The 19,904-nt window shown below is 35.1% G+C and overlaps 1 protein-coding gene across 9 annotated transcripts in view; it reads right to left on the minus strand.

Moving 5' to 3' along the window:
- The window catches only part of DGKB (diacylglycerol kinase beta), a 710,493-nt gene that overhangs the window by 432,902 nt on the left and 257,687 nt on the right, over nucleotides 1-19,904 (minus strand). For all 9 annotated transcript variants that reach the window (XM_025873283.2, XM_025873279.2, XM_025873282.2 and 6 more), the window contains 3 exons: nucleotides 15,979-16,095; nucleotides 5,402-5,475; nucleotides 1,645-1,719 (listed from right to left, as the gene is read on the minus strand). In XM_025873283.2, coding sequence (XP_025729068.1) covers nucleotides 1,645-1,719; nucleotides 5,402-5,475; nucleotides 15,979-16,095 — 266 coding nt within the window. The remainder of the gene's footprint in view (nucleotides 1-1,644; nucleotides 1,720-5,401; nucleotides 5,476-15,978; nucleotides 16,096-19,904) is intronic.

Here is a 19,904-nt window from a genome sequence, read left to right on the forward strand (position 1 = left end):
AGGATAATAAAATGCCTAAAATTGAAAGAGTGAAAGGAATCATGTAGTACATATTTAAAGTGGAGTGGGAAAAAATGAAATGATAAAAACAAGGCTAATATCATTGCTGTATATTTACATAGTTACAAACATGTAATTATTAATTATTAACTAATATTACTATAAACAGTATTGAGATTAATGAACATTAATTGAGGACCCATGTAGTAAGCATATTTTTATATGCTTCACAGGCATCATCCCATTTAACTTTACAACTATCCTATGAGACAGGTACTATTTTTCTCATTTTACAGAAATGAGTCAAAGAAGGCACATAGGCTTATAATTAGCAGTTAGTAGGCATTGCATTTAATCATGGAATACAGGCAAATCCTTGATGTATTGGTCTGCATAGAACTGCAGAGGTCCTGGAATGGATAAACTTTTGAACACACCATTGCTTAAGCCTGCAGAATAAGAGCTACACTGCTCTGAAATTCAGAGAATATTGAAGAACAAGAAAAAGAGCCATCCTGACTAAGCTCCTGTGTTAACATTAAGACTTTACTTTTGCATGGCTCTATCTAGATTAGGACTTCCTGCATGTGGCTCAAATAGCCAATAATCTGATCACGATCCTTTACTGGATGGAGTCTGGAGCTTGACAAAGACACTGTTCTGAACTAAATGTTTATGAGGATCCTGCCTTCTCCAGCAAGGAGGTTCTACAGATTGCGGCTCAGCTGGTGCTGGACAGCAGGTAACAGGGAGTGGAAGAAAGAGATGAATATATTGTGGGAGCCTGTGCAAATTAATTGTATTTTACTTACATTTATTTAACACTAGACACAACAGTATACACTTTATTCTAAGCATTTAAAAGAGTCCAATTTCAATATTTGGTTTCTAGTTTCTGAGAATAACCCAGAAAACTTATTTTAATCACACTGATGTTTTTTGCTGTTGTTTTTTTGTTTGTTTGTTTATAAAGAAGCTCATGTAAGTGTTATAGAGCTTCCTTCTTCTTCATCTGGTCTAAATTTACTCAAGTTGTTAGAACAGGTCAGTGGAAGATGATTAGTTAACTAGGCCAAATTGTGATGATTGATTTCAGCATATACTTGTGGTGTTAATAACACATGGTTACTGTTGGAAAAAATAAACTTATTTTGCTATGTGTTACCTATTAATAATGTGTCTCGTAAGAAAGTCGTAGTCACTAGATTTTGTAAGTAGTAAATGAAAAAAATCCTATTATGATTTCTATTCTTTGTTAACTAGCTTTTTCCTCTATAGTAGATCCTCTTTCTATATTTAAAAAGGAAAAGAAAAGGCAGTGGTTCTTCAAACAGATGGTTTGGATATTTAGGTACCCAGCGAGTGTGTTTGTGTGATTATTATTATTAGTAGTAGTAGTAGTAGCAATGGTAGGAGGGCAGTACTTCACAATACTTAGAAGGGAAAAAAAAATCTGCTTGAAACAGGCTATTTTGAAAAATAGCATCTGTACTGGTAACTCTTATATAGTTGATATTCAATGTTTTTATGTATACTAATCTGGCTGCTGTATTCAAATAACATTATTTCTAGGTACATCAGGCTGCTTATTTTATTAATTAATGTTAAAAGAGTCAATGGTAATGATATTATCCTTGGACTTACCCTGGCATTGGTCCATTTCCAGAAAGACTGTAAACCTGACGAGGATTTAGTAGATATTGGAATTTTCTATAAATTCTATAAAGATGAAAATATGGAAAGAAAAAAAAGAAATTTAGTGATACTCTCCAATTTTTAAATAAATAGCACCTCTTAATGTTAAAATTATATACATGGTTGTAACTAAATATATTTGATAAATTTTACATTAATAATACTAGAAGTATAACAGCTCAATAAGAACTTCTGGTTCTTTGAAAAAGACACTTACTAGCCAATTAAAGGCAATAAAGCTTATAATTTAGAAATAGTGATATTTGCATTCTAAATATGGATATGCATTTAGAGTACTGTTTATCCTGCTTTTGAATATTATTTAGCTAAGTAGATTTCAAATACATTTTTTAAGAGTATCAGAATAAAATTATTTACATACCTTCCCCTAATTGATCCTTGTGAAGTTTCAGGTTATTGGGCCAATCTAATCGAGATGAAAACTATCCCAAATATAAAATGGGACTGTGCATGTTGTATGTATGTATGTAATCAAAAAATGTGACCGAATCTGCTTAATTATTGCACATAAACAATCATCTGATCAGTCAGCTCACACAATTGCTAAACTGTTTCAACGGGCACATATTAAATAATTCATTTTTTCCAAAGGATATCATTGTCCAACAAATGCAACACAATTATTTCTAAGTAGATACACATTCCATATTAGTATTCTTAGATGAAACACTAAAAATGAAGGAATACATTTAGTTTTTTAAAAGTTAGTTTTTGCCTAAATGTAAAAATATTACCATATATTTTACAAACACATTCAGACTATCCTTACTGATAGAAATTGTCCAAATTCACTATGTAGTATCTGCTTATATCACCCCACTCCCAAATCTGCAATAACCTCACATTCTAGTTCTCGATTACTTATATGAACCAGTGTCTCAAGAAATAATCTAAGAGTCATTCTCAGTACTTCTTTTTCCCCAGCATCTGAACCCGATTGGAGAACAGTCCTGCACCTTCTAATAGTAATGTCTATTGAACATGGCAATTCTATCTCACTGCCTTTGCTCAGGCTTTCTAGCTCTCTCATCAGCTCTATACAATCTTGGCCTATCTAGCCCTCTTACATAGGGCTGGTTAATTACAGCCATGTTGTTTCGGTGATGAAAAGTTCCTAGGGTCAAGTTACTTATAATAAAAAATATTTTATTATATTTAAAATAGGTTATGTCTTCTCTTTCCCTGCTTTTGCCTTAAACTTTAACTTCAGGGATTATCTCTTGGTTCCCTAAAAACACCACACCCTTTCACAAATCTTTCTCTTTCCTTTTACCTTATCAACTCAAAAGCTACTTCCTGTCCAAAGACTTCTCAGTCTTCAGATAGCCTTTCTTCCTCTGAACTTTGACAGCACCTTTATTTTAAACATTTCTAGTTTAGAATTCACCTTGTGGTATTGTGGTGTATCTGTTTGTGCCTGCCTCCCTGCATGGCTGCATTCTAGGTCTTCTAGCCCCAGTTCCTAGTAGAGTTTGGACGCACTCAGGTGTTGCTGTTTGAATGAATGAATGCTATGTGAATATTTTCACACCCGTTGACTGGTTTGCGAAACTCTGAGTGAATATATAATTTTGTAACCTTTTACTACTTATCTAACATATCAAAGTCAAGAAACCCAAATATTTTTAAAGGAAATTCTGAATGGAATTTCATTGTTTGTGAAAGATGACTCTTATTCATTCAGGAAAATGTATATTTGCATTCATAATAGGTTTCCTTTACATGTTTACATATTTACATTTCCTGTGACTTTGGTCCTGTTCATGTATGAAGAACAAAACATAAGTGGGTGTACATATAGGAACACTCAAATATCCCCCCCATTAAGTTTAATTTATTATGACTTTAGTGTATCTATGAATTTATTATTTATTTATTTATTTATTTTATTTTTAAGCTTTTATTTATTCATTTGACAGAGATAGATACAGCAAGACAGGGAACACAAGCGGGGTTAGTGGGAGAGGGAGAACCAGGCCTTCCGCGGAGCGGGGAGTCCAACGCGGAGCGGGGAGCCCGATGCGGGGCGGGGAGCCCGATGCGGGGCTTGATCCCAGGACGCTGGGATCATGACCTGAGCCGAAGGCTGACCCTTAAAGACTGAGCCACCCAGGCGCCCCGAAATTTTTTCTTAATGGGAGAAGGGGAAGTCAGATATTCAGTTAAGGGTCATCCTGCATGATCCATATTCTAATTTGAGGGGAATGTTTTCCTTTTGAAAATATACTTTTTCGGGGTGCCTGGGTGGCTCAGTCATTCAGCATCTGCCTTCGGCTCAGGTCATGATCCCAGAGTCCTGGGATCGAGCCCCGCATCAGGCTCCCTGCTCCGCGGGAAGATTGCTTCTCCCTCTCCCTCTCCCAATCCCCCTGTTTGTGTTCTCTCTCTCTCACTGTGTCTCCCTCTGTCAAATAAATAAATAAAAAACTTAAAAAAAAAAAAAAGAAAATATACTTTTTCTTTCTTTCTTTCTCTTGGTACTTCATCTGTTTCTAATTTCCAACACGAATTTAATTCCTATCTAATTCTATGTGAAGAGTACTTTTTCCCCAAATATCCATAATACATAAAGTTGACAGACTACACAAAGTAAAAAAGAAAACCATTTTAGCATTATTATTTAATTACTATTTAGTATCTCTAAAAGTGAGGCAACTATTCTTTTTAATAAAACAATGTAAATATTTTAATTGTCACTAGTTATTTAAAATAATTTCTACCATGTTTAGCACAGTAAAAAAATATACAACTATATGTTAGAGGAAAAAATCTAGGCAGAAATAATATTTTGTTGATTGGAAAATGAGTAGCACTCTTCATTTCATTGAAATAAAGCTGGAAAGTTAGATGGTTGGAAAAGAAATTACAAAATTCCACTTATCATGAAAACATTTCAACTTCATTATTTGATGAACCACAATGGAAATTTCTGTTTTATCATAGTGCTTATATGAATGCTTTTATTTGATTGCTCATTTTTGGGTTGAGATTAGTAAAGACTTCTAGAAATTATTGAAGCAGGTTCAACTTCATTTTTATGACACCCCTTTTAAGAAGCACATAAGATTTACACGTCAATGTGGTGATTTTCAGATTTTTATTAAATATTATGATTTAACCATTAATTTATTACAAAAATGAAAATTTTGTGCTGTCTGCCAGTATATTGGGACACTTGATAATGCAGCTCATTATAATTCAGATTAAATATATTGTGCTCCTCCAGGATATATGGCATCATGTACTCCAAAAACACACATGCAGAAAATCATTATAATGTAATTTGTCTGGAAGCTGGACATAAATTCTGTTCCTCACTAGTGAATGGTGATTTATTTGAAGTCATCTTGTTGACCATTTAGAGAACCAATTTGCATTCAGCAGTATTTATGGAGCCATGTTGTATGCAATGCTCTTTGTTAAGGGCTAGGGGTAATAGGTAGAGTAGAGAGAATTCAGATACCCAATATATGATAATAAAAATATCTACAAAGGCCATTATTGTATTAATATTTGAACTGTAAAAATAAGGAGATATATTACATATAGATGCTAGAATTACTTATTTGACATTAAAATTGTTAACCATAGAGAATAATGTTTTAAAATTTTTTACACTGTAATTTTAGTTTATCTTTTTACATATATACGACACAGAAAATAAACCTGATTTCCAAAAACATACCGTTCTCCTTGCTTCCCACCACTTTTGGGGTTCACAAAAACTAAAAGCGGATGAGTACCAGGAACAGGAGTAATCTAGAAGAAAAGTTGGATAGATGGACAAATAATTCACATTATCTCTAAAGAGGACCCTTGTTATTTCTAATTCATGAAATACCAATTAACAATTTTAAGAATATGGCTCTTAAGTTCTGTAATATGGATGGATAGATAGATCTACTTAGCAACTCAATTAAACCCTGTGCTTTGACTATATATACATTAACAGGCATACTCACTCCACAAAGAGAGGGAGTATCTGGTTTGGTATAGGGCAGAGAGGAAGGCAGCTATGGAAATGAAATGGTGTTTGAAGAGCCATGAGATGAAAACAAAAGGTACAATTTGTGGGAGAGGAATAAAGCAGCCAGAATATAGTGGGGGAAAAAAAGATTAGAAGAAAGGGGTCTCTTTCAACCTAACCGTCCCCCTCTACACAATGTTTCCTCAATGCTTTCTTTCCCTGCCTGGGGAGTAGAGGGCCAGTTAACTAGGTCTGTTTGCTAAACAGGAATCTGTAAATTGATGGTGCTCCTACTCTATGCTGTGCACTGCTTTTGTCACTACTGGTTTCTTGGTTGAACAAGAAAAAGTGCCTGTTCTAGTGGAGCTTATATGCTAATGGAGAAATAGACAATAAACAAATATACAGTTAGCAGTGAAACACGCCGTGAAACAAAATAAATCAAATAAAATGATAGCTCTTTATTGGTGTGTGGGGAGGTAAAGTTGTTTTCAATAGGGTAGTAAAGAAGAGCTCTTGCATTTTACCTGAGTTTAATGTTAATAGGTAGACTCTTAAATACAAGCTTTTCCTCTTCAATCTACTGCTATATAAATCCCATCTAAATACAGTTTGACAAAAAATATTTAGTAACAAAATGTGCAACTACTGGAGCCCTCTTAACATTAAGTTGAATAGTTCTAGATCAGTTTACTTTCTGAAAGTAGATTCAAGGTATCCTTTATTGCTATGAATTTATCTCTTAGAAAGTATTCTTAAATATGTAATGAGACATGGGCACCTGGGTGGCCCAGTCGTTAAGCGTCTGCCTTCGGCTCAGGTCATGATCCCAGGGTCCTGGGATTGAGCCCCACGTCGGGCTCCCTGCTCCGCGGGAAGCCTGCTTCTCCCTCTCCCACTCCCCCTGCTTGTGTTCCTGCTCTCACTATCTCTCTCTCTGTCAAATAAATAAATAAAATCTTTAAAAAAAATAAAAATAAAAAAATATGTAATGAGACAAAAACACCCATTTAAACATATGATGGGCGCACCTAAGTGGCTCAGATGGTTAAGTGTCTGCCTTCGGTTCAGGTCATGATCTCAGGGTCCTGGGATCAAGTCCCGCATAGGGCTCTCTGCCCCATGGAGCCTGCTTCTCCCTCTCCCTCTGCCTCTCCCCATGCTTGTGCTCTCTCTGACTCTCCCTCTCAAATGTATAAATAAAATCTTTTAAAAAATTATAAAATAAATATAATAAAGATATGATGTCTTTCCTGTTTGTTTAAACAACATAAATTAAAATATTCTTCAAATATATATTCCTCCAATCTTAGGTGAAATGTAATTTTTCTAATGAGTATATAGGCACCGGGGAAATGTTAAAATCTTCACATTAGTTATAATATATTAAAATATTCTTAATTTTTCTACTCTTACTCTACTTGTCATCATTATAATCTATTTTATCTGTCTTTATTTTACTTTCCTCTGTAAAGAGGACAAAGGTTCCTTGTTCCTGGTGTGGCTCTAATTCAGTTAGAAGGTAAGACAGATGAGCTGGGTTTGTAGTAACTTTCCAGTTCTCTCCTGAACCAAATGTGCTCAATCAATTAATATATAGAAAGTGCCTATTAGGTTAAGCTACTGACTTGCAATGTTGCCCTTCTCCCCTCATTTAAAAGCTAAAATAAAGAAACACTAAAACACAACTTTATCTAAAGACTTGTATTCAATTTATTTTTCAACCGATTATAAAATCAGATAGAACTCCTCAAGTTTGCACATGCAAAAAAAGAATGCTAACACATGTGGATTTTAGTTGATTTTTTGCACTTAATTTGAACTGTTACTCCTTATTTTTAAATAAAGGTGAGAATCTCAAGGTAAATAAAGGTTTTGGAGCAAAACACTAAATCTGAACTCACTCATTAGGATGATCTTCAAACTCAACATTGAGCTTACCATTCTATTAAAATAAATTAGATCTTATTAAACTTACACTGGGTCCAATATTTACAATTTATTTGAAAATATGTTTTGGAATACCTTTCAAAACTACATATTTATTGGACTATTTAAAGGCATCATAACTATTTATTAATAAAGGTCAGTACCAAGCTACAGAACAATTGCATTCTAAGGTGTACATTATTACCAGCAAATATATATCCCACTAAAACACAGGCTATAGAGGATTACAAAATCCAAAAATGAAGATGTCATTTTTAGAGGTGGATAAATGGATAAATAGGTCAAATACACTAGGAAAATGGAAGATAAGTTAGAGAGAGTGAATTTAGAAGAATGATGATGATCTACAAGTGATAAAAGTCAAATATTCCAAATGGAAATGCAGGAAAAATAAAATCCCCTGGCAATTTCTTCTTCATATATCTTCTTATCATAAATTAGGCTTACAAGGGCGCCTGGGTGGCTCAGTTGGTTAAGCGACTGCCTTTGGGTCAGGTCATGATCCTGGAGTCCCGGGATCGAGTCCCACATCGGGCTCCCTGCTCAGCGGGGAGTCTGCTTCTCCCTCTGACCCCTCCCCCTCTCCTCTCTCTCTCTCATTCTCTCTCTCAAATAAATAAATAAAATCTTTAAAAAAAATTAAGCTTCCAAAATAAGACTACATAAAAATAAAACCCTGAAAACTTTAGATATCTATTTGCAGGTTACCAGGCATTGTGGAATAGAACCCCTTTGATAATGATGTTAGATAAAACTCCTGACCTAATACATTCTACATTTAAGGAATGATATGTGATTAAACATCAGCACCACTGAGACTCTGGTGTTCAGGGATCACTGAATGGTGCTATACTAGAAATGTCAAGGTTTTAGGCAAATCTGGCATGTTTTTCAATGCCCATTTACAAAGTTTTAAAATTCAGCTAAACTTTGCTGCTCTGAAAAAAAGGCCAATCCATGGGGCGCCTGGGTGGCTCAGTGGTTAAGCGTCTGCCTTCGGCTCAGGTCATGATCCCAGGGTCCTGGATTCGAGCCCCGCATCGGGTTCCCTGCTTGGCGGGAAGCCTGCTTCTCCCTCCCCCACTCCCCTTGCTTGTGCTCTCTCTGTCTCTCTCTCAAATAAATAAATAAAATCTTGAAAGGAAGGAAGGAAGGAAAGAAGGGAGGAAAGAAAGAAAGAAAGCCAATCCAGCAGAGTAAATCTGGGGGCCAGAAGACCAAAGAGAATTTTTAAATTTGACAGCACCAAACCTGAAGTATTGCATAGTCATTTTCAAGTCCGACAAGTTAACAATAAACAACTACTCTGTGCACTAACACTCCTGAAGTAAGGAGGAAGATCTTACTGTCAAGGACTGCTACTATCACTACTATCACATATTCCTCATCAACCTTAGAGAAAGAACTCTGGGCAAAGGGTAATTTTGAAAGACTGGCAGCTCCCATCACACCTGTATCTTGGAAACCGCTGCTGCTGTTTGCAGCATTTAAAATATACTTCTTTTGAAGAGTTTTAAGAAGGTGTGACTTTTGGTGTCTTGTCATCTAAGAATGCAAATAAATAGTCTAAGTAAAAAAAAAATGTGTCTATATTTTGTCTATAATTGGAAGTTGCTATGGACTGAATTGTGTTTCCCCAAATTTTATGTTGAAACCCTACCCACGCAGCATGGTGGTATTTGGAGACAGAGGGCCTTTGGGAAGCAAGGAAGGTTAGATGAAGTCATGAGAGTGGGAGCTTCATGATGGGATTAGTACCCTTATCAAAGAAAGATCTACTGCCGCATCTGCACACACAAGACGGTCACGTGAGCACACAGAGCAATCACTGCCACCTCTAAGCCAAGGGAAAAGGATTCAGAATAAAATGTAACTTGTTACCTTGATCTTGAGTTTTCCAGCTTTGAGAACTGTGATAAATAAATGTCTGTTGTTGAACCCACCCATCTATGATACTTTATTATAGCAGCCCAATGTGACTAATGTGGAAGTGTTTTATGGAGACTCAAGACATGATCTTCACAAAGGAAGAGGGAGAGCTTCTAGTCATCTTCCTCTGGATGCCAGCATGAAACCTGACATTATAAGGACTGGCAGCCATCTTTGATAACAAGGTGACCTTGAAGATACAACAGATGGAGGACAGGAAAGATAGTGCCAGCCCTGATAAAAATGTGGAGCTGTCTTATTAGCTCTATTTCTGGAGATTCTGCTTCTGGACTTGATTTACATGAAAGAAAAATTTATGCATATGTTGTTTAAACCACTGTTAATGTTTTATTCGTTTTCATTTTTGTTTCCCTGTTACACACTGCAGATCTTAATTATAACTGGTATGAGAGACAAGATCCACAAGGGCACAGAATTGAATACCAATAGAACCAGGCATAGAAATTGTTTTTAAAAAAGATTTTATTTATTTATTTAAGAGAGAGAGAGAGAGCACAAGCAGGGGGAGCGGCAGAGAGAGAAGCAGACTCCCTGCGGAGCAGAGAGCCCAACATGGGACGCAATTCCAGGACCCTGGGATCATGACCTGAGCTGAAGGCAGATGCTTAACTGACTGAGCTACCCAGGCGCCCCTAGAAATTTTATACTTCATCAAACTTGTAAATATTTCTAGACCCCTAGTGAAGAATAGAAACTTGATATCAAAATCCCTGAAGATACTCTATATTTCATTTTATTTTACATTATGTTATCCTCCTTATTGAGTAGGGGCATAATCATTTTCAGTTAATCCTTTTGTAACTTAAAGAGTCTGAGATAAAAAAAAATATATAGGTATCACTAGATGTGATATTTCAATTACTTAATTCAATCTATTTGCTTCCAGATTTTGTTTTCCAGAGAGGTTAAAATCAGGTAAGAACTTATAGAATTCAGAATTCAGTCTAGCAGAGCTAATGTGTATTGTAATGTAAATCATTTATACAAAAAATAACTTAAGGAGGTTAAAAGAATACAAAGTTTTCTAGTTTCTGAAACTCAGTATATCTCACTTCGATGAATAAAGTTCTATGGAAATATCTTACAACATTTTTTTTATATTTTGAAGTGATATTTTTATTTTTATACTTTATTTTTTTAAAGATTTTATTTATTTATTTGACAGAGAAAGGGACAGAGAGAGAGAGGGAACACAAGCAGGGGGAGTGGGAGAGGGAGATGCAGGCTTCCCGCCGAGCAGGGGCCCCGACGCAGGGCTCGATGTGGGGCTCAATCGCAGGACTCTGGGATCATGACCTGAGCTGAAGGCAGACACTTCACAACTGAGCCACCCACGTGCCCCTATTTTTATACTTTAAAACAATTTCAAATTTACATAAAAGTTAAAAGGACTGTTCGAATAACATTTTTTTCCCAACCATTTGAGACTGAGTTGCCAAAATGATATTTTATCACTCTTGTTTACTTTAGGATAGCCTATACACAAGAACATTCTCTTATATAAACACAACACAACTGTCAAAACCAGGAAATTTACATGATTCTGTACTAGCTGCTTGTGTTATAAAAGCCATTATTGGGACAACTGGTAAAACATGAATGGGATCCAGGAATTAAATAGCACTAATATATCAATCTTATATTCAAGGTTACTAATTCTCTTTGATCTATATCTACTATAGTCTTTAATATGATGAATTTTCAATTTTTACTGCATACAAAATTTTGAAATAACATGTAAAATTCAGTCATTTTAAACACTGACTTACTGCTGTCCTAAAATATTGTACCCTTTTTGTTACAGATCTTGGTGGAATGGGAGGGAAAACTAAAACATACATATCTAAAAATATTCTGTCAGCCTAAACCTATTTGTTCTTGGAAGTAAATATTTATACAGCATTTGAAATAATCTTAAGTGGAACAGTATCTGAGACAGATGAAAGGTAAGTTGCTCTGTTTGAAGCGTGAAAGAACCCTGAACCTACTCTCAGCCTCCCATCTCACCATCGTGCGTGAGGCATCTCCACAGAGCCCTGGGTTTCTCAGACCAGTTTTTAAGGTACATTGAGATAGGGAATACAGTATAGCACAGAAAATATTAACAAAGGGAAAAATGTTCAAGACACTTGACAACTTGAAGAATGGTTATAAATTGGGTACAAAGGACTTTCCAAAAGTTGACAGTTTATACTGGGTTCTTCTCTATAGAGAAAGAGCTAACCCTGTGAAAACTTATTTACTCACATAAAAGAGTTATTCCATATAGTAAGTATTAAAAGGCATGACTTGAGTCAGACTGGTTTTAGGTTCCAGTTTAATAATTCCTTTCTCTATATATTCTCTCTCGGTAATCTTATTTTATCTGAGGGTTTTAAGTGCCATCAATATGCCTTTCACTTCCAAATTTATATCTACCCTCTGCCCTGAATTCTAGATTCACATATCTGTCTGCCTACTTAAACATCTCCATTTAGATTTCTAACAGCACCAAAAATTTCTCTCTAAAACCTATTCACCCAGACCCTTCTCTATCTCAGTCAATGGCAACTCTGTCATTTCAGGTGAATCGGCCAAACATCTTAAGAGATGTCCCTAATTCCCTAATTTCTAATAAGCCCTATATCTGATCTATCAGCATATCCTGTTGACTCTGTCTTCAAAATATATGGAGCATCTCTGCACCTCCCCTTCTCTACACTGGATATGCCTCCATCCTATAATCCCTAAATAATTGGTGGCTATCTCCAAAGTTGACTCTTTGCTCCCTAACAATCTAACCTCAATAGGGGTAAGACTTTCAACATTTTAGTCAGGATCATGTTATATTTTGCCATCAGTTTCAGATGGAAAGTCAGAGTTCTTATGCAGACCTTGAAGGCTCTGTAGCATCTAGCTCCTATTACTTCTCTAAAGTACTCTTCACCAATTTCCATATTGCTCAGCCTGCTCTAACCATGCAGTTGTTCTTGTTGATCCTAGAACTTGCCAGGCATGGACCTATCTTAGGGCTGACCATCCCCTAGATATCCACAGACCAAAGGACTCACCTAAGTCTTTACTCAAATACCACATTTTAATGAGGCCCAATCTGGCCATGTTACATAAAATTAGAGACAACTCTAACTCTCAGTCTTGACACTTATTACTGAGCTCCATTTTTTTCCATATTATTTATAATCTAGCATATTATAAGTTGGGAACAGGGACTCAGTTTAAAGGATAATGTATTAAAGTGTAGAATAATAATTCTGGACTTAGGGAGTTAAATGACAATGAAGAGCTAATTATGGAAGAGCCAAATGGTTTGAGGATCCTAAAGTAGTCAAGGGGCACACATGCATGCACAAGTATGTACACACACACACACACACACACCAGTCAAATAAATATACACACACTATATAGTTGTATATAGTACACATGGATATAGATGGATAGATAGATAGATGATAGATAGATAGATATACATATATGTTTGTTTACAGTCTTGGTGATTATGAGAACGAGACAATGCAAATAAGAAAGACAATAAGAACAGGGAGAAGCAGTTGTGGTAGGGGATGGCACTGGCTTGGTTTTAAGTGTTTAAATATAAAGGTTCCCCATTTTTTTCTGGTGTTAAGAGGATTACAAACTAGACTTTCTGGTTCTCAAGTGACCTTTTTATTTGGAAATTTTTTCTCAGAGAATAATTAGGGACAAGGTAACTTCAGTTTAATACAGTTTACACAATGGTTCTGTTTCACTTGTTTGTTCACATGTGAATAATTATCTGCATCTCTACATCTCGTGCCTGTTAGAAATTGTAGTTTCAATTACATTTGATCATATGTATTAAGTGTAAACCTATGGTGTGAGCAGTGACAAAGACAGAGTGCCTAACCACCTCTATTTGAAGTCCCCTAGGATCCGGGTTAATTAATGAGACTCATCCTAAGGTTATACATGATCTATTACTTCCTCTAATTAGAAATAATAATCCTGATCATTATGCTGGTTAGCTGGAAAGAAGTAAGATGAATGTGCTTAACTATGATTAATAGTCTTCTTTAAGCAGTGTAGATCTCCTGTCATGGACTTATATGCAAACCAGGCTGCAACTCAATGCTTTTTCATGATATACATTTTTTTAAAACTCACAGAAAAAATAATTTTCTGGCATATCTTTTTACCTTTCCTGACAAAGAACAACCATTTTATAATTTTAAAGTTGATTACCACAACAAAATTCATTTTTCTACCTCATATTAGTTGTCCAATAATTGATTCTTTTACCTTTTTTATATTTTCCTCAAAATTATGTGAATAGATATGTGTATCACAGTTTAGTCCATACTGCTGAGGTGAAATAGACTGCTGCACATGATTATAAACCAACAGTTATCATTCAAAAAAATTATGACGATAATAATCATGGTATTTATTTAACGCTGTTTTATAAGGGCTGATGTCTACCCTATGCTTACTAACAACTTTCCCAGATAAATTCATATGCAAAAGAAAGTTATGAAAAGTTATTATCTGGTTTGAGAGATGCAATATGCTCAAAGAGAAAGGCAGGTGGTCAGAAAGGTAGCATTTATATACCTGTTAAACTTTTTTAAACAAGGAGACCGGGTATTCTAAGAGTAAGACATAATACACTCTGAGCCAGATGGTGGTCCTTATTCGACTTTGGCTTTACAAACTAACTGTGAGGCCCTGGGAATAACTTTACCTTTGAACATTTTGAAAGTGGTGAAAATAATGATGACATTTGTCATATGATTATTGAGAGAATTAAGAATATTTATCTCCTATGTTTATTGAGAGGATTCATTTACTTAATAGGCATAAAATACTATCATGGTGTCTAGCAAATGGTACATGTTTCCCTTTCATGTTGAAAAATGTCTAGCCATGTGTGAAATGTACTTGAATTTCAAAATTAATTTTCTTTTCTGATATTTTCACCACTGGAACTCAGAGTGACTAAAGATTTAACTAATCAATATTTGTAACTGAAGTACTAAATTTATCAATGTTGGGTTTTTTTTCACTAAAAATTTTACAGGACCACTTAAATTATTTTGCCATCTTTTTTTTTTTTTTGGCTATCAAGGTAGATAGACTTCATATCTGAGTCTGTCAATGAGATTGCTAAACATACAGAGACGACTACCAAAAGTGTAGGTCCTGATTTATTCTTTTGATAATTAATTTCTAAACTTTCTAACCAGTATAATAATTTTATCATTTAGAATTTTCTCTTTTTATATTTGAGTTTAATAATTATTTAAAAAATTTCTATTCACAATGTGTTTTATTAGATCAGAACAAATCATTAATCTGGTTATTAATATTTAAGCAATTATTATTAAATTTTCAATGAGATATTGAAAATGAGGAAACATGCATTTAGGCAACTACTATGTGCTCTGAACGCTGCTTCCAAATTAAGGGATATAAAACACATAATCCATCATATCACAGATAAAATACTAAATGAAAAATAAAAATACAAAATTACGTATATTGAAGGCAAGTATGTGATAAAATATATTTTTGTTTGGTAAGTGGTTGGTAAATTTTCCCAGAGAACATGAAACTTGAAGCATATTGATAAAGAAAGGAAATGAAAAGTAGAAGAGAGAAACATATAGGCAAAAAAGCAAAAAGCAAAAATGAACTCACAATTTCTTTAATACGGCCAACTTCACCGAATGTTTTTATGTTGGAGTGAGGGACAGAGGCAAATAAATACAATACATACAATCTACAGAATGTCTTATAATGCAGACTGAAAGAAATCTTACTCCTGATGTCAGAGATCCTAGGGATATTAAAGGTTTTTAAAGTACTAAAACATGATTTTGAGCTACTTGTGTTTACTTAAACTAGAAATATATATGGGCTTTCAATTTTGAATTTAAACTTCAGAAGATACAGATAAATCATAATAAATCCTTTATTTTATTATTTACTTAGGAACAAAAGTATCCACACACGAAATTCATTTTATTTTTTCCTTGACATTTTTTGCCACCAAAATGACTCTTTCAAATATATAAACAATATATAGGAAGAAAGTAAACTTGTAAATAAATAATATGTATGCATATAAAAATGTGTATATTTAGTGATATTTGCAAAACCTTCAGATTGACAAAAGATCTCTTACCAACTTGAGTTCAAATGCAGAGAACATCAGAAGTGATTAATATAACTGGAGTGGGACTCTGTCAATCAAATATAAAACTGACATTTTGCTAAAGTAATAAAGATCTTTCCGAAGTCCTCTGCTAAGCTAATCTGCACATTAAATGAATGTGTTGCTAGCTGGACATATGTGTGCAAGAGCATAGAAATTACAAACGTGAAAACTACTCAAATTTGGATTTAAAAAGTCATACCTGTAGGCCTTGCCCATCCACCGTCACGGAGTTGGCTCTTTGCATTTTGTTCTTATCTGTCACTTTGTTTGATTGCTGGGAACCACCTTTTTCCTTTTTCACTGTTGCTTGTCTTTCCTATAAGGAGGAAATCTTTTGTTAAGAATGTTGTTTTACTAAAAAGGCCAACACAAAGAAAACTTTTGTGGCTACACACTTGGGCCCACATTCCTAATTTGGAGTTCCTAGTGAATACTAAGAATGCTGTTGCCTTTCTACTGGCTTAGTCCATGTGATAGATGCATAATAAAAATACCAGTTAAAGAGACTATGAGAAAGAAAACCAGATGGCATTCCCCCTATGTGCCCAACTAGGACTGTTCATCAGAAGTCTCAAGGACCACTAAGGCTAATCATTTTCATAAGGAATGGTAGAAATAAATAATATAGAGTTACAAAAAATTATTGAGCACTAAAAAATAATGCTTATAAATACAGGTAATATCAAAAATGTATACATGATGAACTTCTAAGCTGCTACTTATATCCAGGATGGCATAAAATTTAAAACACACATTCCACCCCAGCTAATTCTTTTGCTCACCATAGTGGAAACACTGCTTGTAGTTGTCCGCTTCCTGTTTCTATTTTCCCTTCCTCTCACTCTCTCTTCGACCCAACCCCAAAGCTTTTTTCACCATTAATCCACCACATCTGCTCTTCTTAAAATCATCAATGACCTACTCATTGTCACACCTATTGGTCCGCCTTCCTCTTTTCCACTTTTTAGCAGCATTTGACAGAACTGAGCTCTTCCTCCCTCCTGAACACTTGCTGGGCTTCTGAACACATCTTTCTCTTACTTTAGCTCTCTTCTTACTTGACGAACTGCTTCCTCAGAGGCTCTTCCATTGTTCCTCCTCCAAATTTACAGACCATAACATTTAACCTCTTCCTTGAACGTCTCAACTTCACCGTCTACACTCACTCCCTAGGTAGCTTCATTAAATCCCAAGGCTCTGAATTTCAACTTCATGAGGAGGACTTCTAAAGCTATAGTTCCTGTTCAGATTTCTCCCCTGAACTTTAACTCCTACATACAAATGCCCTTTCTATCTTTCCATGTGTCTAAAACATACATTGATCCTAAAATATCCAAAACTTTTTTTTCCCTTTCATTTCCTGCCTATCCTCCTTGAAAACAAGTCCCAAACTGGATGATGACTCACCACTTCCACCATTACATACTTTAGGCCTATTTTCTTCTTTGCCTGGGTCATTGCAGCCCTCAGCTAATGGGTCAATCTGCTTCCATCTTTGTCTCCCTACAGTAGGTTCTCTATACAACAGCTACGCTCATCTTATTTCACTCCACTCCAGCTACTCCCACCTCCTCATTATTCCTTGATCACAAGTATGCTCTTAATTCAGAACTTTTGCAATCACTCTTCACTCTGCTGGAAAGCTCTTTTCTGCATATTTGTTGGGCTTGCTCCTCACTTCCTTCAGATTTCTGTTCAAATGTCAGGTAGGCTTCTCTATTCCCTTTAGCCTCCTTTTATAGAAACATAAAAATATACTTATACATATAATTACATATTATCTATATGTAATATAGATACAATTTGTTACAACCTGAAATGTTTTTCATTTAATTAGTTTCATACTGGTCTTTCCCCACTTTAGTCAAAGCTCCATAAGAGAAAGTCCTTTGTTTGCTTCACTGTTGTACGTCAGATCCTAAATCAGTGCCTGACAAAAGTCAGGATAAAGGAATGGAGAAATAAATGAATCAACATTAAAAAAAATTTAAGTGCCTGAAATATTGTACTGAGAGGGAATCTTGGGTCATGTCTAGGCTTGGTATGAAAAGTTGTTCTGATCTAATAGCACTGTCTTCCCTGTGTGCTTAAATACTTGAGTGAATATATTTTCTGGTCCCTATATTTGCTTTATAGAGCATCATTTCACTTTCAGTCATTTTGGAACATATTTTAACTGGACTTGAAAGCAAAGCTCTTTTTTTCTAAGTGGGCTGGCTCTACGCCCAGCTGTGGAGCCCAACACCAGGCTTGAACTCACACCCTGAGGTATCAGGCGTTGGACGCCTAACCAACTGAGCCACTGAGGTGCCCCCAAATAAAGCTCTTTTTAACTATATTAGGATCAGATGGATCAGAAAATTTCTCAGACCCAAATAGATGCTAAACAGTATAGTCCATTTACCTTGCAATTTCAGGGTGTACAATCACTGACTATATTTTTGTGTGGTTAAAAATGGATGGTGTAATAGGATTCCTGAAATTCACATTCTTTGGAAAATGATATACTTTCATATAAGTATAATTTCTGGCAAAAAATATTGATTTTTTAAAGATAGATATTTCTTTCTAAACTTGCAAATTATAATTTTATCCATAGAGAGTTAAGAGTATAATGCATAGAAAGAGTGGATTATAGGATGAGGTTTGGAAGTCAGAAAGCCAGAGCTGAATCCCATCTCTGCTACTTAAATATTATGTAATCTTAGAGAACTTAAACTCCTATTCAAAATGGAGTTAGTAATACCTATTTCTCAGAGTTGTGTAAGGTTTAAGAGAAAATACATAAATTCCTAACATTGTCCTGTATTAGAATATGTGCTCAATAAATGAAAGTTATTATGAATAACAAAGTGTGGCTCTCCCTTTAGGGTGCTCATTAGTACTACAATTATGCAAAGTGTTTATTATATTTCCAAGTGCATGTATATGAAAAAATTACACTTAGTTACACTTAAGTATATGTTGAAATAAGTAGGGCTCAATGTTTACAACTGAAAATCCATAGCTTGCATTAAGAGTTCAAAAATGTAATACTGGTGGAAAGTAAGGGAATAATTTCTTTCTGGATTCTGCATGCAGGTATATACGACATGGCAACAATACTAAAATCTACAGTGTAGAAGATATACATTATCTTATGTACCTTATATTCTATCATACCTTATATACCTTGTAGTCTGCCATATAATCCAACAATTGCTATTTGGCATTTAATTCCTAAAATGTTTAGTTTACAAGAATTAAGTGTAATTTACGTTGGTTGGTCACATTGGAACTGGGTATTTATGACAAAACTATTTATATTTGTAGTGTTGGAAGTTTAACACATGTTAAGTGTATGTCTGTAAAGAGCTACCACATCATCTATGAACATGATTTTATTCTTAGCTATGCTCATAGCTACAGGAATTCCTTTGCTGGTAAGAATCTCCAACTAGCAGAAAGCAGTTGATTAAGTAGCTTCAGGTTTCTTCAGGGAGTCACCTTTCTGAGTAAATTGGAGTTGAAACAAATGCTTTATAGAAGCCTTTGTAAAATATAAAAACAAAATTTTAGGGGCGCCTGGGTGGCTCAGTCGTTAAGCGTCTGCCTTCGGCTCAGGTCATGATCCCAGGATCCTGGGATCGAGCCCCGCATCAGGCTCCGGGCTCAGCGGGAAGCCTGCTTCTCCCTCTCCCACTCCCCCTGCTTGTGTTTGCTCTCTCGCTGTGTCTCTCTCTGTCAGATAAATAAATAAAAACTTTAAGAAAAATTTAAAAAAAATTAAATCCTAAATTGAATGTTCAACTAAGGCATTATTTTTGAAATCTTAAATTATAAGAAAAGGTATATAACAAGTTAACAGAAAAATCCTCGGTCTATCCTGAAGTTGTCAAAGAGCTTCATGAAGAACTCACTGACCTGATTTTGCATCATTATTAAGGATACAATTGCTCTCTGGTAACAGGGGGCAGTGCTCACCACGTCACCTTCCGGTTTTTTGTTTTTTTAAGTGTTTGGGCTCTAAACCACAAAATAAATGTGTGAATTTTATTATATAATTTAGATAATACTAAAATAGTAAACATTTGTTTAAACACACACACACACACACACACACACACACACACACACACACACACA

The sequence above is a fragment of the Callorhinus ursinus genome, unplaced genomic scaffold (genome assembly GCF_003265705.2).
Source record: "Callorhinus ursinus isolate GAN/ISIS: 27379988/994484 unplaced genomic scaffold, GSC_fseal_2.0 scaffold12, whole genome shotgun sequence".
Classification (NCBI taxonomy): Eukaryota; Metazoa; Chordata; class Mammalia; order Carnivora; family Otariidae; genus Callorhinus; species Callorhinus ursinus.